Source organism: Podarcis melisellensis, assembly GCF_964234715.1.
Source record: "Podarcis melisellensis genome assembly, chromosome: 16".
NCBI classification, from domain to species: Eukaryota; Metazoa; Chordata; class Lepidosauria; order Squamata; family Lacertidae; genus Podarcis; species Podarcis melisellensis.
The window spans coordinates 39,279,479-39,304,051 of record NC_138533.1 but is presented as its reverse complement, the minus strand read 5'-3'; the positions used below and the strand labels follow the sequence as shown (position 1 = coordinate 39,304,051).

Below are 24,573 nucleotides of genomic sequence, written 5' to 3'. Positions count from 1 at the left end.
GGAAGCTGGCGCCCTGAGGGATGTGTGAGGGTGGAACTTTCACACAGTGTCAGAGATGTGGGGAAGCTGACATTTGACTGCCCTCACTCATGCAGGCAGAGAGCCAGGCTCCTTCACAAAGATGCTCTTTCTTGTTTGCAGAGCCTGACCGGATGTTTGTTTATTTTAGGAAATGGGGCATCAACCAAGAAACCCATACATCTAAATGTGCATGTGCTGTTCACAGCTAGGGCAGTTCCCTCTCTCAGCTTCACACCCAAAGCGCTGTCCTCTCTTAGTTCAGATTGTTCATTGCAATTTATCTATTTAGCAGTCTCTTCTGATGGGGGGGTTTGTCCCCCCCCCCTTCCTGGCCCCTGAATGTTTGAGGCCCAGACTAAACATTACACTATACACAGGTCTGCCCCCCTAGCAACAGCAGCCTGCACGTCTAGCTCCTTGATTCTCCCTCCATAACATCTGTTAGCACTTTCTTGTGTTGTAAAGCTACAACACAGCATGTCCCCCACACACCAGCAGCTTCCAGTGAGCAGTGTGTGGCATGAGAAAGAGGGAGAAAACACACAGAGACACAGCACTGCGATATCTCAACACATATAAGGTGTTCAAGAGTTGGGGAATAGGGAAGTTGTGAGGCTGATTTGGCAGTTGTGCAACATCTGATTTTGGCCCCTCATAGCCACTGGACGATCAGTAAGTACAGTGGAGTGTGCTGTGGTATCTCCCCATTCCGCTGAAGCAATGTCATTGTCCAGTTGGCACCAGAAAGAAATAGGGAGGGAGCAGGGAGAGGATGAAATGAAAATGCTCAGCCATAGTGATTTCTCACTCGGGAGCAGAGCCAGCAAGCTTAGGAGAAGTCTGTGTAACTTATAATAGTCACCCCATTTAACTTCTGTAGGAGTGATTTAATAGCTTTAACATCACACACACAAAACCTCATTGGCACTGGAGTGAAGGGCTAATGGCATGCGCAACTGGAAATCTTTTCAAATCAGTGTTGTAAGTGACTCATTGCAAAACAGTTTCCAGGTAAATCTTCTGTGTCAGGGCAGCAGGCATGACTGGGAGATAGCAGTGAGGAAAAGTGTGCATCATCCAGATTCAAATTGTAAGAGTAGGCTCAGATTCTGAGGACATCTTTCATATGCTCCTCACACACCCCAAAAGGCGGATCGCTCTGACAGAGTTGGGAGCTTTGCAACCTCAGATCTATATAACTTGAAGGCAAGGCACAGGGATAACTGTCTGATCTAGAATGGGATATGAAACTGAACAGACCTTTGAGCCAAGGTGGCTAAAATGTCACAGGAGCAGAAATGTCAGGTCAGCCTTCTGCCTCAGCAGTTTGTCATTTGACATTTGGGAGGCATTTCAGTGTAGTGAATACCAAGGGTGTGTGCGTGTGTGTGCATGTGTGCGTTCAGAAAGGCCTAGAGGTGGTTTCATCACACCAGGACTTTTCCAGCCTCGCTCAAACGCACTGCTGGCTTTCTTTCCCATGATTGGTTTGCATTGTTCTTCCTGATCAACTGCCTCTTCCATGGGATTTCCAACATCTTCTCACTCACCCCACCCTGGCGCTTCACTGCCTTGGGAAGCAAAAAAAAAGTTTTATAGTTTGAACCCCCAAACCTACAATCCTTTCTGAACTGAGAATAGAAGCAGGCTCATATATTCCCTGCAGCTGCATTTTGGCTAAATCCATCCCAGCCTAAATTCTGCAAATTCCTTCCTCATTGTCTGCTTTTGGAGCAGAGCGAGGGACTGGTTTTTTCACAGTTGCATGGCAAGTAAATAAACTCCAGTGATGCTTGGAATTTGGTTGGAGAGGCCAAAAAATGTGAAATGCTTTGAGATATCCCCAGGCTGTGCAGATACTATTCCACTTTGTAGGAATCCAGCATAGCCCCCCAAAAGCACTTCCATTCATTTCACAAGATATGTGGGGACTTTCTTTCTGCATATAACCATTTTTGAATGTATTTTAATCTACGCCCACCCCACCTAGTACACTTTGAGATAAAATCCCTAAACCCCATGAGTGCTTCACTCTATATTCAGATCCCTTAGCACCTGGAAATGTCTGAATGTTGCAGATTGTGATGAGGTCATCTCTCCTCCCCGCCACCCCGGTCCAGAATTCTGGCTTCATGCCTCACTTTCTCCTTTAGTTATGGCAACATTTGCTGAAATCTCCATTTTAAAGCACACACTCAACTTCACTCTGCCATCCTTACAATTCCCTTTTTGGATACGATCCCAGAGTTAGGGTGGAGCATGTAACACAGTCCCCTCCACCCCAACAGAGGTCAGAAACTTCTTGTGTGAGCCAAAAAGGATATATAAAGATATACACTATAAGCTTTTCTTCCGCTGTGCCAGAAATTCCAGATTCTACACTTGAAACAAACAAGAGAAATTTAATAAAGTATATCGAAATCTCTTTGTGGCATGTCCGTGCAGTGGGGAAAGGAATACGGGGACACAGCAGTGGGTCTTGTGTGACTAGGGTAGTGGTGCAGTGATCAACTGCAGCCATCTACGTAGATTTCTATGGGGGAACCAGCACCTTCCCATCCAGGGAGGGTGCTGATTCTGTCGTTAAGACCCAAGCGGTTTGTCCCTGTGCGAGTGGCTGGGTCATTGAAATGTTAACTTGTCCATGCAAAACCCATTCACGTAGAAGCGGTTCCTAAGCAAGTGGGGAGCCCTCTGTTTCAGATTGTGGCCCATGGCCACTGTTACTCACATGAAGTTGCATGACACACACCAGAGGATCTTCTCCATGCTACTGCAACTGTTTTAATTTTGGAGGGGGGACCCACAACCAAGCCACTGCCAAGAAGACGAGTTTCATGTCTACATTGGCTGGCAGCTGCTCTCCAGAGCTTCTGAGAGACACCCTGCAAAATTTAGTTTTTGTTGCTTTTGCCTCTGGTCCCACCCAACACCGACGTGCCCCTGCCCCCAAAGTTTGCCCCCAAAGGAATGTGGATGTCAGGCTGAAAAAGGCTCCCACCCCCTTCTGTGAGGTGTGATACAGGCACACACACTTCTTTCTCTAACAGTATCTCTCAGTTGTTTGTACTCTGCATGTTGTACACAGGTTTTACCAGCTCACTCTGGCCAACAACAGCAGTGGGGGGCTCTTTTGCCAAATCTGCAGCAATATAATATGCCCCTCCCCACAAAGTGACTCCGCCTCTTGCTCTTCTCTTATTAATAGTTAGCTGCATTTCCATTTTAGGGGAATGCAAGATTTCCAGGCAGTTCTTCACATTTTAATTATAAACCTGGTCCTTAGGATTTGGAAGGTGTTTGTCAGATTCTTTTTTATTTAATTTCTTACTGACCTTGACATGTTTTTCCCTTCTCTTTGACTAGATTGGGGGGGGGGATATTGGAAGGCTCCCTAGATTTCTTCACAGATGGTCTGATGGGGGACGGGTTTTTTGGCAGCCAGGACAAACACTGCCTCACTGAGGTTCAGAGGAGGCTGAATTATTTTTATAATTTTTTTTACATCTGGAGATCTTGCGCTCTAGGCAAAACATACTAAGATCCATCAGAACAGACTGGATTTTTTTTTGAGAGAATGAGAAAGTTATGGAAGAGATTTTCTCTCCCCCCCCCCCCATTTCACAAACACAAAGATGACTAAAATATGCATATGTCCACCTACCTAGCTTCAAATTCATATACTCTAGTTTTCTAAGTCTGTGACTTTGACAGTAACCTCCCCCTCCTGCACCAGATTCTTCCTCAGTTTTAAACTATTCAGTGGGTATTGGAAGATATCTTATGAACCTTAAGGAATCTTCATGAGACAAATACTGAAGTAAATCCAAGGGGTACCTATAAACACTATAAACACTTAGCACCTGTAAACACTGTGGCCAGTGGCTTAATTCAGAAATAACAATTCTGGTTCAGCAACCTACCTCCACACCTCTCTCCCTGTGTGTTCAAATCAATACTTCTGGGTTTCTTTTATCTCCCATGTGTTTGAACAACAAGCATTGTGACTTGAGAGATCCTTAAAAACAGGATATCCAACTGTGATTTAATATTCTGGTTATTAGTGATCATTCAAACCATACTTTCCCAGTTTGGGAAGTATTGAATTAAGGGATGTGAAAATGGGGAAGGGGGAACTTGTGGGCACGCATCTTGTTCCCTATTCAACAAATCACGACTGCTTGGACCACAATTGTTTTGTCTGGATGACAAAACAATTGTTTTGTCTCTGTTTAGGCAGAGATGGCCCATTTCAGTATGCTCAAGAGATGTCTTCTTCTCTAGTCAATGTTCCAGGGCTCTGAGGCATATCTTGTCATACAAACCAACCGCTTCCTGGGTAGTCAGGCTCTGTAATGACAGAGGCTACACTTTGCAGTAAGGACTGCTCAGTTATGAGCCATAAGCACTCAGACATGTGAGGGTCATCCCATGCAGAAGCCAGATGGAGATGTAACATTCAAGTGTGGAACTCTTTATTACTCTCTCACACACATAGGGTTGCACCGGATGGCATTCAGAGTTTAAATGCTCAGCAGAATCTCTGTTGGAGAAGCATCTGTTTCCCTGGATATAATCACACTGAGACTAAGGACTCATCCACACTTCTTTTTGTGCCATGTTTCAAGGCACAGGTCTGGGATTTCCAGCTCTGTGTCCAAGCAGGTTTTTTTTTTTTTAACTTCCACTGCTTTCCCTGGGAAAACCCACATATTACCGCTAAATCAGAGCAAACTGCAATTGGGTTTTCTGCAGATTAGCTCCAGTTCAATGGTAAAACATGGGTTTTCCAAGGGAAAGTGAGAGGAGGGGGCAACAACCGCTCAGACTTGGCATAGCTCAGTCAGTAGAGCATGAGACTCTTAATTTTAGGGTCATGGGTTCAAGCCCCACATTGGACAAAAGAGTCCTACATTGCAGGGAGTTACAACTGACAACCCTCCTGATCCCTCCACAATTCTACGATTCAGACCTGGAAATCCTGTGGCGGTACCTAGAAAGCATGGCACAAAAGGAAATAGGGATGAGCCCTGAATTTGCAAAATGCGAAAGCTATGCTTACTACAGGAAATACATGTTTGATAGGAAAGATCTAGTTCTATCTAAGGTGGAAGCCATGCCTCTCTTTCACCTCAGCAGGAGAAAGCTCCAAATAGGTCTCATGAAGGAGGGGGGGGGCAGGTCAGACATATCCAGAATACTCAAGTCGGAAGCAGTGTCCGGGTAGAAATCAGCAAAATGGCTGGGAAAATCCAGACATATGGCAACCCATGTCGGCAGGGTCGTTTTTGCCAATTTCCATAAAAATAGCTCAAAAATGTCATTTTTTGTGATTTTGCCATAAAAGTTCAACAACTTTGCCCCCCAAAATGTCCAGATTCAGATTTTTAATTTTTGAAATACGGCAACCCTCCCCTAAGAGCACCCATCTTAACACCAAAGGAAGGTCAGCGTAAGGAGGAAAGTCTAGGAGGCTTGGCAGTTCCTCCTGTCTACCCTTTCTCACAGCGTAAGTGGAGCTGTACCCTGACACTTCCAGCAGTATTCAACTAAATTTTACTCAGAGTACATCCACTGAAAGTAATAGGCCTCAGTTAGTCATTTTTGTTCATTTCAATGGGTCTACCTTGAGTAGGACTAGCATTGTATTCAACCTATACCTATAAAAATAAAAACCCTTCCCCCTCACTAGTGAAAGTGATGGTCCAAACTTTTACCACACCTTCGGTAGCCAGTGGGTAAATTATATTCCCTTGGGGTATGGATTCAGCCAGTAGATGGTCAATTGGCCATCCCTTGGATAAAACATTGCAGAGTTCTGCCCCACTCAGTGGTTTCCTGTAGGTGAAGCAGAGAGAGATTCTAGACCATATTAGTGATTTTGAGTACAGAACTTGAAGTGAGGGGTAGTTTAAGTTTCCTATTGATTATCAGTGATTATATGAGAGCAACCTTCTGTTTGAGACATTGATTGATTAGGTCCTTTTTAAGCAAACTGCTTGGACAGTTCCTTGTGTTATCACAGCTGTAGCCCTGGATATATTTTTAAGTTGTAAGTCTGCAGACAGTCTAGCAGTCTAGCACAAGCAAGACATTTTTATAAATCATTCTAGATGAGTCGTATTCAAATGTGTAGCATGGGGAAGGTGTATATTGTGTAAAAATATGTGCTGTGTTTAAGTGTGGTATACAGGTGGGGGGGGGAGGGGAGGGTGGTGTGTGTGTGTGTGTGTGTGTGTGTGTGTGTGTGTGTGTGTGTGTGTGTGGCTGCTTCAAAAGAAGGTGTCAAGACAATATCCTTGAATGTATCTGTAGTGAAAAACCCAAATTCTATCTTTAAAATATTGGCTATAATAATAAAAAATAATAGGTGCATAGAAAAGAAGATTTGCACTCTGTGTGCATGTCATGCACCCAATGCAGTTTAGGGAAATCATCTATCAAATTTCTAGCTTTGCACCATGCAGCTTGGGGATGTGGGGTGGGGGCTCATAGCTTTATGTGTTACTATTTGGGCACAGCAAATGCTACCACGCCAAGTAAATAGAAAATAATGTGGCTACTAAGATAGATGGCTGAGTGCTCCCTCCCCTGTCGGAGGCAGTGGTTGCTGGGAACCACAGGCGGGGAGGAGAGGGCTGTTGCACTTGTGGGCTTCCCATAGGCATTTGGGTGGTGACTGTGAGAACCAGATGGTGGACTAGATGGGCCATTGGCCTGGCCCAGCTGGGTTGATCTTGTGTTCTTAATGTGTTTTTCTACTTCCAGTTGCAGTGAATAATAGCTCAGACACAGAGAGCCTCCCTTCTCCAAGACCAGAAGCCAAAGAGAGCACAGAGAATGGACCCAAACCAGCCCCAGACACCAGAAGCAATGCTGGAGAAGAACCGGCTGTTAAGATGGAGGAAACCGCTAGCTCCCCAGAAGCAAATCCTGCCACCATCCAAGCAGTGGAGGAGGAGGCCCCTGAACCAACTTGCACTGAAGAAAAGCCACAAGAGGAGCAAACAGTTGATGTGGTGAAAACGGAAGAGGCCGAGGAAAAGCCCAAGAGCCCAGAACCCAGCAGGGGTGAAATAAAAATGGAGAAGGGAGAGGTCTACCAGGAGAAGGACAGTGACCAGGTCACAGAAAACAGCAGCAGCAGTGGCAGCACCAGCACCAGCACCAGTGTTGTGACAGGGGCTGAGGGAACACCCAAAGCAGAAAAGAAGGAGAACCACAAAGCTGGGAAGGGTGCAAATCCGGACAGCGACTCCAGTGCCACGTGCAGTGCCGATGAGATGGACGAGCAGGATGCTGGTGACAAAAGCAAGTGAGTGAGGAGCAAATGGAGTGGGAAACTTGGAAGAGTTAAGAGGCCTCCAGACACTCCGTATTTTGGGAAAGGTTTGCAAAATTAAAGTGGATTATTAAAGTGCTTTGTTGCCCTGGCACAACAAATCCACATTAAAAAAGAAACTTACTGTTTTGCAGTTAGGAAAGTGACAGGGATTGCATTGCAAGGTGTGGGGTGAGCAAATGAGTAAAAGGAAGCATCGTGGAGGATGAATACTCATTGTTATGTAACCTCCCTGCAAACAAATCAGCACAAATTCTCAGTAAAGACCTGATATAATCTAACCTTTATTCACGCATGCAAGGATGAATGCTGAATGGATAGGTCATATGGAGGAACCCTTATAGAAGTAATCTTAATACCTAAACCCAGCTGCCAAGTTACCTAAGCGTTTTTAAAAAAGGTTTAATGTTGGTGTCTGGAGATTTGAAATCATGTTTTTCCTGAATGGAGTGAGGGCCTCTGTAGAACTGTGTCTGGTTTTCAGTTGGGTGGGGTTGACTTTTGTGTACCAATCACAGGCAATTAAAGGATTGTAAGAGACACTGACTTTTCAACGTGTGTTAACCCATCACTAATGCCTTCAGGGACCAGAGAAGGGAAGTTGTTTCTTGTGTTGTAAATTAAGGAGCTTTGTAGGATTTTGCTTCTATCTGCCAAAAGTTCTTTTGATCAGAAACTTCACATTCTGGGTGTTTAAATGCCTCATACTTGATTTTATATGGTTTAGGTTTTCTTATCAATTGGGGAGTGGGGCAAGGGGAGGAATTGGAAAGGAAATGAGGGTCGGGGGGGGGGTGTTGAGGGGAGGGATTGCTTTTACACAGTCCTGAGGACTCAAGTCCCAGCCATCCAACAGTGAGAGACAGTATCTGGATCTAGGAGTGAGAGCCGTGTTTGTTGCCAAAGAAATATGACTTTCTGTACGCTAACAGAACAGTCGGCAAATTTCTCTTAACGGCCTGTGGATGGGCACCATTCCTGTAACCAGCAGCTTAAAAGTCGCTGACTTATTGCACTGCTATCCTCAGTGGGGTTTTGCACTTGCTTAATGATTTGTGGCGCCTTGGCTCTTTGAGCCTCGCATTGCCAGTGACAGTAATTGAAAGGGCAACTTTATGGCCCTGGTGCTTATACTGTTCAGGATCGATGCCCATTGTCAGGGGTTAAAGAAGGTCATGTGATGCAATATGGTCACATCTCATGCCAGTGGCCTGTTCTTGATTAGGACAAGTGTCTGCTTTCGCTGGGTGACAGGTGATTTGTGGTTTAGTGCATAGCCTCGGTCAATTTCATTAAATGCCTCTTGGATCCATACTCCCATACAGCCATTCATCAAGTGAGGGTTGGGCACTTGCAGGAACAAACAAGAGCCTTTGGTTCATTGGGGGCACAAATTGTTCCTTAGGGTGGAAGCAGGCCAGATGTGCGCGCGTGCGCACACACACCCCAAACAGTAATGAAGTAGCCGTATTTAAACATGAGTGAAGGTTAATGGCTCTGATTCTTAGGCATCTGCTTAAAGTTCTGGTTCCCAAACACACAGGGAATCTTGGCTTTCATCTAAATGAGACAGTAAGCTTGCAGACAATGATTTATAGATTTGCTGCTGAGACAGATACTTTGAAAATGAATTAAATAAGTCAAATATGCTATAGCTACCTTAGAGTTATGGGAGGCCGTCATTCTCTCTTTGCCCAGTTATAGGTGCTCACAGTGTGTTCAGTCTGCATTTGGCGTCCAGCGAATGGCTTATGCAGGAGAGCCCCTCCCCTTTAGTCAGGCTACCCATAGTTTCTGGAGGAGGTCCAATGTAGTCTATTGGTTATTCCAGAAAAGTTTTTTTAAATCACGCTGATCCTTCCATCCCCAGCCACTTCAGACCTAATGTCTTGCCCCCACCCTGGCTATAGGATTCTGTGCTTGCATCTGAGCCCTTCCAGTGGTCACCCCATAGTCAGTCCAGCAGGCCCATCTTCCAGCTGGAGATTAAAAAGCCCTGCTCTTTTGTTCATTTCTTAACTTAGAAGCTTTCTTGCCCACCCTCTACCCATAAGACCCTTGGGGGGGGTGTTTACAACAGTAAAATATTTAATTATAAAAAGAAATACAATTACATAAAACAAAACAGAATAAATGTAAAAGTAAGTTCAAAACGTTCCATATATCAAAAATTAAAGTTAAAAATTGACATACAAAACAATACAAATTTTAAACAACCATACATAAACAGCTTTAAAATAGATGTAGGCTCGGATCAAATATCTCCGTTTAAAAGACTTATTGGAAGAGGACAGTCTTCAGTAAGCACCAAAAAAGACAACAGAGATGACTAATACCTTAATGGGAAAGGATGAAAATGTAGGTGCCACTGCACTGAAGCCTGATTCTTGTATTGTGTGGAACTGTCCTAGCTCCCTCCCAGCACAGAGAGACAGAAGCTCTTCCTTGTAAGTAAGTAGGATATATTTATTCAGGCAAGTAACAAGACAGGCTCGGCAGCAAACACAGTACTCAGGAATCACAATTCAGGAGTTCTGTAGCAGAGCAAGGAGCTGAGAACTGAAAGGGAGCAATGAAGATGTTCCAACAAGTTTTCCTGCCCCTCCCAGCACCTTTCATGGACCAGATGTTGTGTATTCACTCAGGTGACCTCCTCGCCCTATGGGAATATCAGAATTGCAGGTGTGCACTCTGTTGGAAGGGGGTGGGTCTGCTCCCATCTGTGGAGGTGGCACCTGGTCCTAGGCGACAAGGCTGCACTCTCCCTGTTTAGGCTCCTATGTAGTCACAGCTGCCTCCTGTCCAGCCTCTCCTCTTCTCAGCTGTCCAAAGTGCTCCCCAGCCTCCACTGTGGCTCCCTGTTCCTCAGGAAGGGCAGAGAGGAGAGCTGGCACCCCTGCTCCCCCTTCCAAAATGACCAAAATCTGATTGGAGACGGGAATCCAACCCAGATTCTCCCTAGTCAGCCTCTCCCCCCGTTTCTTCCTCCTCCTCCTGCGTCAGGCTGCAACCCATGCCTGATCCTGACAGTGCTGCAGGACTAATGATGGCAATGGATCATAGAATCACAGCATTGTAGAGCTGGAAGGGACCACAAGGGTCATCTAGCCCAACCCCCTGCTATGCAAGAAGCTTTTGCCCAACAGGCTCAAACCCACGACCATGAGATTAAGAGTCTCCTGGTCTACTGACTGAGCTATTCCAGGCTCCTCATACAATGATATCTCTGAACAAGGCTCCGTTAGCCCTTTCCCCCTGAAAGTATCTGGCTGGATGAAGGCGAGCCAAATGCATTTGAGGAGTCCATGGACAAGAAATGCAGGCAGCTGCATTTGTTTCTCCTCTGCACCTGGTGGTCTCTGCTGCCTCTGCACATGGGATGCACTCTATGACCAGTAGAGGGGGCATTTAAAGAGGGGCTGGGTGGCCATGCTGTGCCAAAGGTTGGGCTGGGTGGCTTGCAAGATCCATTCCAAACGTTAACTGTAGGAAACCTCTTGATACTTGGCCAAGCCTACCTGACATCGTATACCATAAGGGGTATGGGGCAGATGAAAATAAGGCCCATGGCTGAAACTGGGTTTTGCAGGTACCACCAACCAGCCAATTGGTGGCACCTGTAAGCCCCTGTGTGCCTTTTGCAAGGGCTGAGCACCCACAATCAGCTGTCCATTGCATTCAGCTACACGGTTTTACTTCAAACCACAGGTGCAAAGGAGCATGGGTCCCCTGCCATCATTGTGTCAGGTGGTTGCTACTGGCTGCCTGTCAAAGTTGGCCTGGGGGTGTTGGTGTTGGAGGAGGAAGTAAGGCTCCTGCCCTATCCTGATGCTCGCCTGGGTGGCAGGATGGGCCCAGGCGCCACCATTCCCTGTGTCTCTCGGCAATTTAGGAGAAGGGCCTGCAGTCAGATAAAAAGGCCAGCACAGGCAGTGAATTGCCAGCATGCACATTTTAGCAGCAGAAAGCTACGTTGTGGGTAAGCCCTGAGGAGAGCAGTGAGATGAAGCACAGTTCATAGAAGTGGTGCTCAGGGAGTACTTCGCTGGCTGCCCTCTATCACTCTGCCGCTCTTGCCAGCTATTGCCAAGCCAAAGCAAAGGTAATAACAGCTTTTAGCTCTTTCCGTTGTGTTTTTTAAAAAAACCTAGTCCCCCAAGATAATTATCTTTACATATATATTTTATAAAGACTTCTGGCAGTGCTAGGAATAAAAGTTCAGTTGTAGGTCATGCTAAATATAAATGAATGCAGAAGGCCAGCCTGTAGAGACATAAGTTAACTGTTGTCAGTTCATTGCTAAGAGAGAGGTAAGGCTGTTAATGTCAGGTGACCAGAGAATGTTCTAAGGTGCCAAGCAGAAACCTTATCCTGTTTGCTTAGTAGTTTAAAACTTCCTGGGACAACATTTGATGGTTGAACCTGTTGCCCTTCCAACCTGTTACCTAACAGACTAGGACTCTGACTACCCTGCCCCATCAATGTCCAGGCACTATCCCCTGGCACTAATAGGCCACTGTTATGCTCCAAGGACTGCCCTCAGGAGCCAGGATCTCAGCCTAAGGAGGTAAAACACATTTATCCAAGCGCTTACCCAAGCAGGGTTCAAGGTGCAGCATAGTCTCAAAAAAGCCAGGGTCAAACACAGAGGGTCCCAAACATGATCCAAAAGTAAGGGTGGGAAACAATCCGCCGTCAGTATCAAAAGAAGTGCAAGCAGCGAGGAGGGCAGGAATGGAATCAGGAACAAGGAGCCACAGACCTCTCCTGTTTCCAGCTCAACAGGGAGACCTTACACCCTCTGGCCTCCTAGACCATGCCTGAACCCCAACTGCTGGTTGTAAAGAAGTTCCAGGGATTGCTTACTGACACGTAGGCCCCTTGGTCGTGAGCCATGCGACAGATCGGGATCCATAGGTCCATTCTACGTCCTTGCTCTTCAGTCTGGGCCTGGTCTCCTGGCATCTGCTTTCTAAATAATAACAAATAGAATAAACTAAACTGAGGAAGCAAGACTGAGAACTGGGTGTTCTGAAAGAAACCCTGAGGAACCTTTTTGTCAAGCGTTTGTTGCCCTTGTGGCAGCAGCTGAAAAGTTCTGATATGCTCCTCAGTCATTTTTTAAAATTTGGTATTTTTTTAAAGCTCAATTTCTGGTCAGTTATCCCAAAATAAAGGGAACAAAATGCACAGATGAGCACGCCCCTTTTTGCCAAAGCCAGTGAGTTTTGCTATTTAAGATGTCTTAGTTTAATGCACTGGGCTGCTTTTTCTTACCCAAGTGTCACAAGATGGAGTAGCGAGTAAGAGCCATTGATGTTAAACTGTTAACAGTTTTTAGCCAGGAGCAAACATAATGATTAAGCAAATCTCCCAGAGGTAGGTAGCCTAAATCTCTTGAAATATAGGTGAAAGCCAGTAAGCGCAGATGTTTCCAAGTGCCTGCTTCAAGTTGTAAGACTCACACTGGGGTGAGCAAATGTGTAAACAAATCCAGGACTGGAGCAAGTAAAGTAGCAATAACCGGATGAGCAACGTGATGTGGGCAAAGAACTGTCCGTGACCTGGAACTGAACAGAGGTTCATAGAGGTTCAGGCCTTGCTGAATTGAAAGGGCTTCAGAATTTCAAAAGCCAGGTGAAAGCACAGGGCACGCTTTCAGATAGCTCTGTAGCAGAGGCCACGACACTGAAACTTCCCTCTGTTCCCCACATCAGGGATTGGAGCTAGGTCAAAATTCAGGGCTCCCCCCCCCCCCCGTGGCTCTCTCAATGTGCTCTCAGATTACCCCTCTGCAACTGCCAGTGGGTTTTAAAGCCAGGCTCTTCGCCTCCTCCTGGTTTATTTTAGCTGGTTATTTCACTGCCTAAATTTCAAGGCCACTCCAAGCTCAGGCTGACAAACAAGCACAAAGGGAACAAACCCCCATATGATCTGTCCTGGGATCTCTCTTCCTCCTCTTCCACGTCTCTTGATTAGTCTGGGAGATATCCACTTGCCCCTGCCAGAAATTACTGTGGTCTTTGGCCCTAGGTAGACCCGAGATGCCGGCTGACACGGTGCCACCTGGGATGCTGCTTCCCAGGAAGCTAACTCTGTTGTGAGAATGAGCCTTTCCACTTCTTTTGCGTTCTTAATGAAGAATAACTCATTTTGCTTGGCTGAGCTGGATAATCAGCTCATCCAATGTGGCAGCCATGCCAACTGGAGACAAATCTGCATGTGTCTCTTTTGCAGGATCAGATTCTCTCTCCTAGTGCCTCTGATACCCACAGGCCATGCAGAGTCTGCTCATGGCACAGTCTAGTCTTCCACCACCCACCTGTTTCACAGAAGTGTGGACTACTGATGCCAGTGTATTGTTCGTAAGAACTGGAAGTGCCTTCACATAGCAAACTTTGAGGGACTTGATGGAACCTCATCCACAGCTCTTCAGCCTGTGCACCACCTGCAAGGTGTATGGCAGGGATGGGAAGTCTGTGCCCTGCCCCTGCAGATTAGCTACAACCAGCAGGGACCAGTGGTCAAAGATGATGGAAGTGTATTCAGCAACATCTGGAGAATGCCAGGGTACTCTATCCCTGGTGTATTAGACTACACAGTAACTGCTTAGTTTGTGGCCATGGGATTTTGCCGTGTCGCATAATCGTAGAGGGGGTGCATTTGGGATTTTCTGATCCTCCAGTCTGTTGCCAACACAGAACACTGTCTGCTGTAGAACTCTTGAAATATCCAGTTTTCTGTACTCCTTCAGGTGCAGAAGACCTGCATGGTCTGTGATTAGTGCAAAACTTGGGTTCTAAAGGTTGTAAGGCAGGCTTCCTTATGGAAGTGGGAGTACGTCTTGTAATTTCGCCAGGAGCATATGTTAAATTGCAGTCGCCTCATGCATAATCCTAATTGTTGCACCAGAGACTCCCATGCATTTTCCTGTTCAGGCCGTTGTGGTGTGGAATGCCCCATCTGAAGCAGCCTTTGAATTGTGTCCTCTTGTATCTTCTTTTTCTGCTCTGTTACCTTTGGCTTACCTCTTTTTCACCAATTGTCTTCATTCAGGTTCTATTGGCTAGTATTCATGAGGTAGTTTTGCCTGTTACAAACATTCTACCACAGAGCATGGGTAGGCAGCCTAAGGCCCGGGGGCCAGATCTGGCCCAATCGCCTTCTAAATCCGGCCTGCAGACGGTCCTGGAATCAGTGTGTTTTTACATGAGTAGAATGTGTGCTTTTATTCAAAATGCATCTCTGGGTAATTTGTGGGGCATAGGAATTTGTTCATTCCCCCCCCCCAAAAAAAATAATAATAGTCCGGCCCCCCACAAGGTCTGAGGGACAGTGGACCAGCCCCCTGCTGAAAAAGTTTGCTGACCCTTTCTCTGGAGTGACCACAAAAAAGAAACTAGGCCATGCAGATCTAGAGGAAGCTTGATTCTTAGTGACTAGGCCCCAGCCTCTTATTGCAGTGTCACCTCTCTTTTATTGCGCCCATGCTGCCATTCACTCCTGGGGCAGGGGCGGGGTGTGGCAGCCACTGAGGGGGATTTCCCACCACACAAACACAAAGAGATCCACATGAGATGAAGGACCCTACCTGTTGTCATGCCAGGCATTTTGCTAGTATCTCAGAATTTTGTTCTGAGGTAGATAGTGCAAAGGGTTTCCAACTGCATATCTGTGAGGCTTGCCTCTGGCAAGCAGTTGCACCACAGAGGAGTGAGTTGTTGAGCTTATTTGGCTGCTGATCATATAAAAGAACTCATCTGGTCTCTCCCTCTCCCTCACACACACACACATACACAGCTACACACTCCCCATCATAAAACACCTTCTTGACTTTCAGACTCTCTGTGTCCTTGAACTCTGTGCTCTTCCGCTCTAGTTAATCCAGATGTGGTCATTCCTCCCCTTCTCCCTGTTTCCTCTCCCGCCTCCTCTCTCCCCAGCCAGATTCTTATCTCTCTAGCAGAGCATGTCACTAACTGAGAACAGAATTCAAACTTGCTGATTAACAATTGGCTCCCTTCTGCCTCAACTCTCCTTTAGGCTTGCAGCACGAAAGGCAAACTTGGCCTAGTCCTGATTTTTTGTTGGAAAGCTGTTTGCCTTAGCTTGTGCTCCGGTTCTGATAGATCACTGTATTTGGGAAGGAATTTTTCCTCTGCAGGTGGCTTCTGAGCAGGGAAGGTCATCGGCTGCAATTCTGTTCCGATTGGAGGACACATACTGCTACCACATCCCTGAAAGGTGGCTATTCTGGTCAAATCCACACCGTACAATAAAATAATATGACTTCCCCAAAAGAATCTTGGGAACTGTAGTTTGGGAGTTGCAGCTCTGCACAGGTAAGCTACAGATCCTAGGAGTCTCTGGAAGAAGCCAAATGCTTACATTGTATGGTGTGGATGTGACCCCAGCCTCTGCTTTAAAGCCTGCTGCTTTTGGAGACAAGTCCGCCCCACTGTTGTACAACTTCATACTGTCAGGAGATTCTTCTTCATGTTTAGTCTAAACTCTTTTTCTTAGAATTTGAACCTGCACCTCCATGGACAGCTGTGAGTCCAAAATGACTCCCGGGCCGCGCACCTGGTCCTTCAGGGGCACAGTTGCCCCATTCAGGACCAGGGAGTCCTCCACACCCACCCACCCACCCCCTGTCCCCCCAAAACAGGACTTCTGTCTTGTCAGGATTCTCCCTCAATCCGTTAGCCGCCCTCCATCCTCCAACCGCCTCCAGGCACTCACACAGGACATTCACCGCCTTCACTGGTTCTAATTTAAAAGAGAGGTAGAGCTGTGTGTTATCTGCATACTGATGAACACCAAGCCCAAACCCCCTGATGATCTCTCCTAGCGGCTTCATATAGATCAGGGGTCAGCAAACTTTTTCAGCAGGGGGGCGGTCCACTGTCCCTCAGACCTTGTGGGGGCCTGGACTATATATTTTTTTTTGGGGGGAGGGAGAACGAATTCCTATGCCGCACAAATAACCCAGAAGTGCATTTTAAATAAAAGCACACATTCTACTCATGTAAAAACATGCTGATTCCCGGGCCATCCAAGGGTTGGATTTAGAAGGTGATTGGGCCGGAACCGGCCCCCGAGCCTTAGTTTGCCTACCCATGATATAGATAGAAAGCATGGGGGAAGAGGACGGAACCCTGAGGCACCCCATAAGTTAGAGCCCAGGGTTCTGAACACTCATCCCCCAACACCACTTTCTGGACACGGCCCAGGAGGAAGGAGCGGAACCACTGTATAACATATTGTACAGTACATATTTGAAGATGGCTTTGATATACGTGTGCCCCTTTATCATCAGTCCTCAGGACTAAACATTCCCAACGCCTTCAGGCTTTCCTCAGAGGACTTGGTCTCCAGGTTGCCTGATGGCTGCTCAGAAACTGATGACAGAGGCTCTTACCTGATAGGAAGGAAGAGCTCTTGAGGCAGCACTGGAGGTACAGACTCAGCAGCACAGACTCACAGTAGCCTTTACACACAGACGAGGTGATGGGAAAGGTGAGACCAATCAGGCTGGAGGCAACAGGCCAGCCTTACAGAGTCCTAGATCAGGGCAAGGAGTTTAGAACTGCGTGGAACCAACAGAGTTGTCCAAATTCCCACAAGTCAAGCTTTGAAAGGTGGGGCAAGGGAAACTTGCTTGCAGGACCCTAGAGCCTTGCGAGACTGCTGAGCATGCAGCCGCTCACTCTGTCAGGGGTGATGGTCTGTTGCTGGCAACAAGAGTACCACCCCCCCCTTCGGACCTTGGTTCTTCCAGCCCTCATGGTTGATTGACACCCTCCCTGGATTCCATTGCTGTGCTCCTCTTCGTTGGGATGGAAGAGGCGAGGTGGGAGTCCTGCTTACCCATACAGAGCAGTTATATCCTGGAAAAGGGTACTCAGAGTGAGGTATGGGCAGGTGATAGAATCATAGAATTGTAGAGTTGGAAGCAACCACGAGGGTCCTCTACTCAACCCACAGGAATGCAAGAATCCTGTCCACAGTCATCCCTAGGTGAGCTCAAACCACCAGCCTTCTGGTTAACAGTCAGACACACTGACTCATTGTGCCACCTGCTCTGAAGAACCAGATAGTAGCTGGGTAGGTGAGTGATGGCAAGGCAAGGAAGTGGCCCTTTTTGCTGCCACATTGTACTGCTGCCTCATGTTTAGCTTGTGGTCTACTGACACGTCTACTGCTGTTCTTCCTACCTAAATGCAAAAATTTACACTTAATCTCTGCTGGCATTCATTTTGTTCATTTTGGACAAGTTCTCTGTTCCGTCAGTATCATCTTGGATCCTGTTTCTGTTGGCTTAAGATATCAGCAACTCAGCAACTCCTCTGCTCCTCTAGTCAGTCATTTCTGGAGCTGCTTTGCAGCATCAGGCCCAGGACAGAACCCTGGGGTACCACATGTTCAGGTTGACAAGAAGCTGCTGGTAAGTACATTTTAGGTGCAGTCCATCAGCCAGCTGCAAAACCATTGAACTGTGTACCATTATCTAGCTCGCATTTTACCAGCTTCCCAACAGAAATATCACAGGGTGCACATGGACACCTGGAAGGGGTTGGCAGATGGAGATGGAGCAGGTGCCTGATGGTTGCAGAAGGCTGCTCTTGGGATTGGTCTAGATCGGGGTAGCCCAGTGTAATGCCTCCAGGTGTCTTTGGACTCTGGCTCCCTTAATCCTCAGCCATCATAACCAATGGTCAGGGGTGAGACGAATTGTTATACAAAATCATGTACAGAGATACAGATTATCCATCTCTGATCTCTGAACCGATTGTTTGCTTTGAAAACAGACTGTAGGGTGCATTTGTAGGGTCACAGTTTCCCTATCCCTGGCATAGGATTCCTGACATAACAGTAGCCGTTCTTAACTGCAGTGCTTTGTGTTTCCATGCAGGCTGATCTCTTCCCGGCCCAGCCTCCTCAACGCAACTAATGACACCCGGCTCAGCTCCTCGCCTCAGAAGCCGCTGGACTTGAAACAGCTGAAGCAAAGAGCTGCTGCCATTCCGCCCATTGTGAGTAGTGGCTCCCAAACCAGCTCCAGCACCTTCCTCAAAACAATTCGTCTTTTTGCTCCCTCTGTGTTTAAACCCGGAGCTTTGGGGAGGGGGTGACCCCTGCAAGACTGTGCTTGGTAGGAATAATTTGCATGGACCATTCAGCTCCCCCAAGTGACAGTGAGTTAGCCCCAAGGCTGAAGGGTACCTGCCATTTGTTGTGCTTTTAATCAGGCAATCAGCAGGTTGTATCACACAGTTCAGAGCTGGGGAACCTCAGACCGAGGAGTGGGTCTGACCCTCCAAGTCTCTCTGTTCTGGCTCCTGAATGCTTATTTTTTAATGTAAGACATTTATATATAGCTTAATCATTCCTATTTCTAAGTGGCATACATAAAATCAAACCACAGAAAATAGGACAATAAAAAATAAATATTTTTCATAGAACCAAATACTACCTCAAAATGTTTGCCGGAACAAGAAAATCCTAGCCATGCACCTGAAGTTCAGCAAAAAGGATACCCATCTCATCTCAGTTAGGCTCATTCCATAGGCTGCAGCCCGTTACAGTTAATGCACAGCTCCTAGCAGTTATGAGATGTGCATCTGAGCCACGAGGGACCACTAGCAGAGACTACCCCAGAGATAGCAGGGATCAGGTTGGGATATAAGGGATCAGGAGGTCCTTGATACCCTGGACCCAAGTTGTTTACAAGGGCATTGGAAATTAATATAAGACTCAAACTTACAGTAACTCAGTATCATATGGCAGCCAATGCAAGCTTTTAAAGAGTGATGTTCTGTGCTGGTGGTAGTTTGCCCCTATCAGCAGTGCAGTTACAGCATTTTGCACCAGCTGAATCAGGCGCACACAGATGCAGAAATCAAGTCTTGCAGGGTGCCGATCTTTCCCTGCCCCAGCCCTTCACTTAACTATGCCAATGCCTCTTGTTTGACGAGATGGGGAGAGACAAGTGTAGTTCTAAACCTCTGACATTTGCATGGCTGTAATGTCGCCCGTCGTAGAAAGGTAAGAGTCATATTCATTGCCCTGGCCACTTTTGCCTCTGGCCCTGCTCACCCCAGCATGTGGCTCCAGAGGGAAATGCGGCCCTTGGTTTAAAAATGATTCCCATGCTGTTCCAGTTTCTCTTTCCTGTTCCCCAGAATGAGGGAAAAGTCAGGGGCTCAGTGAGGATGAACTGGCTTTTGAAAACCTCTCTGCAGAGGAGCTGAAGTGTGGCATTCATTCATGCCCCATGGAGTGTGCATGCATGTGTGTGTTTGTACACACCAGCTGCAAATGGCAAGATTCATCCACTTTTTCTCTTCTTCGCTTCCCTGCAGATTTCAGAAGGTTTACAGGAGGGAGTTCTGCAGAGCGGAAGCCTGAAGTCTCAGGTGCCTCATCATGCTTTGGCCCTTTACCAGCAGCAAATCACCATGGTCCATGAATCTGCCCATGAGGACTCTGCACAGAGTAAGCAGCTGCAGCCAGCTGAGAAGGACCCCCTGCTGAGCAGCAGCCCCAGAGCCCAGAGCAGGAGCCCAGCTGTGGTTGATAAAGAAGGTGTGTGGGGGTTTGGGGTCCGGGGAGGCAATGGTCACAGAAGTGCAGGTGAGGGTGGGGATTAGCCCCCCATGCCAACCTCATGGGCTCTTTGGAAGCTTTCTCTGCCTCCCTTTTTCTGTTTCTCTCTCCACAGAGTCAGGCAGGCATGGCTAATTAGAGGGAACATCGTGTCTCGCTCTGCCTGATCAAATGCCAAGAGGCGGGAGATCCCTCTTACTAATGTCCCCGGCCGTTGCGTTTGGAAGCGGGGCAATGAGACCTGGAACAGGGCCAGGGCTGTGGGGCGAGCTACTCCCCACTGCCTTCAGAAGGCTTTTAGTGTTCTTGGAGAATCAATGCTAATGCCCTGACTGGAAGGGCAAGGCTTCCTGTAAAAGATTCTCTGCTGCATTCAGGGTGGAAATGGCTGGGGCACCTAATGGGCAGTTTGTAGCTTTCTCCCCCTTCTCTGGGCCTCCCTGGTATTGATTGGCAAAACACTTGAGGAGGCACTGCAATTGGTCACCTCATAATGCATGTCTAAGAATCCTTCCACTGCTGGGTGGCTCCCTTCTGTGCTAAGAGAGAGTGGTGCTTACTGGGCCTCTGCCTTTTTGCATACGGACATTGCCTTATACTGAGTCAGACCATTGCTGCCTCTAGATCAGTATTGCCTACACTGACCGGCAGCAGCTCTCCAAGATCTCAGGGAGGGTTCTCTCCCAATTCTGCTTGGAGATGCCAGGGATTGAACCTTCTGCATTCGAAGTGGATGTTCTACCCCTGAGCTATTATGGTATATTATCTTTAGGGACACAAACATTTTTTTGGGGGGGGGGATGTGAGTAGCAGAGGAAGTCCTTGTCAGTAGGCACTCCATCCTGCCATGTGAAGTGTTTACTTATGAGAAGATTCGCCAGCAGGGAGGTCTCCAGATTGCACATGAAGCTGCCATAGACTGAGTTGGACCGCTTGCCAGTCTGCCACTTTCCAAGGCTGATTTATTTAAAGAATTTTTTATCCAGTTCTGCAGTAAGAAAAATAAAACCAAAAGCCATAGCGCAGCTTACAAATTGCTGCAAACAAGGCAGCTCCTGCCCTCAGGTTTGCATTCTATATGAAGACATGACACAAGAGGAAAAGGCATTGGGAGGGAGGAGGGAATAAGAAAAATTGGGTACAGTGTCTTAGTCACAAGGTGGAAAGAGACAGAAGAGCCAAAAACTGCTGGTCTCTGAGCCGCAGCAGTGGAGTTGGCCCAGCCCCCCCCCCCCGGCTGAGAAATCTCAAGCAAAAGTCTTTGCATGCCCTTTAAAGTGGGGATGCGGAGGTTTGCCGCTGAGTCCTCCTCCATGCGGGGCAGGTGCTCTTCTTGCTGAACCTGCTCTGCAGGGAGATGGGCCGCATTCCTTGGGGTGTCTAACTGGGAAGGAGTGTAGCTTCCTGGCAGAGCTTCTGCTTTGCATGCAGAAGGTCCCAGGTTCAATTACCAACATCTCCAGGTAGGGCAGGGAGAGAACCCACCTGAAGCCCTGGGGAAGTCAGTGTAAACAATGCTGAGCCAGCTGGACTAACGGTCAGGCTGGGTATTGGTTAGCCATGTTTCCTAGGTCTGTCGAGACATAATATCTGGGGAAGTGAGACCCATTTTAAATGAAGAACTTTCAACACAAGAAAACTCAGGAAAGGAGCACTAACAGGTGACTCCACCCAAGATGTTGTGCAAACTGCACTTACTCACCTGGTACAAACACATTCTACTAGCCAGGACTTTCTCACCCTGCTCATGTCCTTGACCCTTACCTGGTGCTGTTCCTTGCATTTGACCTCAACCAGTATGTCATTAGTTCTTTTATCCCTCCAGCAGAATTGGAGAGTTGGAAGCGACTCTGATTGTCATCTAGACCAATCCCCTGGAATGCAGGAATCTCAACTGATTCCGGATAAAGCAGGGACAGGCAGATGCGATGAGACACAAAAGCAAGACAAATGCCATATACTAAATCAGCAAGTGCAGTCCTGTTTAGTTTTACACGGTCTCTCCCCCCACCAATTTTCTTGTTGTCATTCCCTTCTTAAAGAATTTAGAATACCCTTTTTCTGGCTGGGAGGGAATTGCATACAGGGAATGAAGTTCCTTAGACCAGAGCAGTAAGGTAATGAGATGCGTCATCCTTACGCAGGAGGGCACGTGCTGTCTTGGCAAAGGGACTATACTTTCAGGCAATGGGAGTTCATTGTTTCAATTCTCCCAGGTTGGATGGGAGGATTTCACCCCCCAAAAAAAGTCAAATATGGTGGCGGGAGGAGGGATCTCCTCCACTCCCACCCGTGAAGAACAGAGCCAGCTAAACTGGCCCAAACATCCAGAGCGGCTTTGTTGGCCAGGCTTTTAAGAGAGCAACATCACGACCTGAGTGAGGGGTTCCCTGTCCTGCAGGTCTTTTGGCTGAACCATTGTCAGCTAGGAGCTGCTCTAGCCAAAGCATTTGCACACACACTGCTGCCTCCTCCTCTGGCATGAAGGCCTTTTTCTGGTTTGGCGGACGGGAGCGCTGCCCATTTGGCTCTCATTTCTCCCTCAGATGGTTCCCGTTTTTTTTCCTCTCCCTGCATTTTGCTTTTTGTTTTTGTATGGGGAAGCCAAGCAGAGCAGGCGAGAGCAAGGGGTGGGAGGGGAGGGGAGGGAAGAGTGTGCGAATGTGGGGTTGTTGCCTTTTTCTTTCCTTTTCTCTTGGCAGCTTTGGAGCTAGCAATATGTTTCCTATTGATTTAGCCACCCTTTTTAGCTTGGCCTTTTGAGGGCCAGTTGAAAGCCAAGAGCATGCATTTGGATGACGGATAGTATAAACGATGTCTCTCTTGCTCCAATTTCCAGGGCCTTGATAAATGGTAATAGTAACTCTCTTTCTAGGGATAAGAGCTGTTCTATCAAAAAGACCCTGAGTTATAGCCCCCCTTTAATATAGGTTGCAGCATGGCAGGAGGAGGTCAAAATAAAGCATTCGTACTTTAGACTTCAAAGCGTTTCCACCCTCAGCTGGGGGTGGAATAGCTTTCCAGATATACACAGCACACGTCTTTCCTTTGCACGAGGCTGAAGATCCATTCCAAATAACGTATGTTGGATATTGCAGCCAGTGGACTTATACCAGGATCCAGCAATTTTCTGGGCCTCTGTCGTTTCCCATTAGGAATTTCCCCTGCCATTTCCCCTGTTGCACCAGACACTCAGTGATAGAAATAAAAGCACATGTTGTCCCAGCTCCCGCACAGGCTTCCTGACTTCCACTGCTTTGGGAGAAACAGCAACAGCACTCTGTGCCGAGCGATCTAAAGCTCAGTAGCTGAGCTCACACTTAGGGGGAAAAAAGGAGGCTGCCTTACCTTGAGTCAGCCCAGCCTGCCATCTTGCTCAGCATTGTCTATACCAGCCTTTCTCAACCTTGGATCCACAGCTGTTGTTGGACTACAACTTCCACCATCCCTTGTGAGAAGGACCAGCTGTCAGGGATGATGGGAATTGCTGGGGACCCAAGGTTGGAAAGGCTGGTCCACCCTGGTAGAAGATCTCCCTGATTTCAGGAAGGGGATATTCCCAGCCCAACCTGCAGATGCTCTGCCACTGAGCTACAGCCCTTCTCACGGAAGAGGTTCCAGGTTCAGCTCCCAACATCTCCTTCTGAAAGAATCTTGGGCTGCAAGGCTGGGAAGGAGAGGTCTCTGCCTAAGAATGTGGAGCAGCCTTTGTCAACCTGCTGCCCTCCAGGTGTTGTCTGACTCCAACTCCCATCATCCCTGGGGGCACCCTATTGGAGAAGGCTGCCCTGGAGAGCCACTTCCAATATGTTCTGGGCTAAGTGGAGCAGTGATCTGACGTAGACTCCTCCATACAACCCATTCATTAAACCTTCATCCTAATTTGCTTGCACAAAGCTTACACAGAATTTAGGCGCCATCCAGTCTTCATTGAGCTTTTCTTATTATTTATTTACAAAGCTGTCATAAAACAAAAGAGTGATCCACCCCATTCGGCATGCAGGATGTTTAAAGTGGATTTGTTGCACTAGGGGCAACAGAATGCTTCTTAATTGGTTTTAATTGCAAACCTAAAGTCCCAATACAGTATGTCGGTGTGATTGAATCCCTCCTACAAAGTATTGACAGTCTGGAGACACCCATAGTGCAGTGCACTGTTTCTCAAACTTGGGTCCCCAGCTGCTGTTGGACTACAACTCCCATCACCCCTGACCCCGGGTCCTGCTAGCTAGGGATGAAACATCTGATCAGTGGTTGTGGGGCCTTTGCTGCCCCTGCACGTGGCACTCCCCCCCCCCCCACTCTCACTTGCCTGACAATCTCAGGATTCACCCGAATGCATGTGGAGCTCTTCGTGGACAATAAAGTGCTGTAGAAATGCCAAGAGTTGTCTCCAACTAAGGTCTACTCAGAGCAGACCTAGTATAATTAATGGACCCAAGTTATTCATGTTCATTCATTTCAATGGGTTTACTGAGTAGGAACAACATGGGCTGCAACCCTAAATATTTTGCTTGGATTACAGAAGGTGGAGGCAAACACAGGTTTGCTAAATTAAAAAGAAAACTATTCAATACAAGTGTTAAATAAATGCCAACTGT

General features: G+C 47.3%; 1 protein-coding gene across 23 annotated transcripts in view; it reads left to right on the top strand.

Moving 5' to 3' along the window:
• NCOR2 (nuclear receptor corepressor 2) overlaps positions 1-24,573 on the top strand; it is a 343,395-nt gene that overhangs the window by 258,030 nt on the left and 60,792 nt on the right. For 22 of the 23 annotated variants that reach the window (XM_081892760.1, XM_081892767.1, XM_081892762.1 and 19 more), the window contains 3 exons: positions 6,790-7,336; positions 18,279-18,399; positions 19,729-19,951. In XM_081892760.1, coding sequence (XP_081748886.1) covers positions 6,790-7,336; positions 18,279-18,399; positions 19,729-19,951 — 891 coding nt within the window. The remainder of the gene's footprint in view (positions 1-6,789; positions 7,337-18,278; positions 18,400-19,728; positions 19,952-24,573) is intronic. The other variant, XM_081892749.1, reaches the window with a different exon arrangement.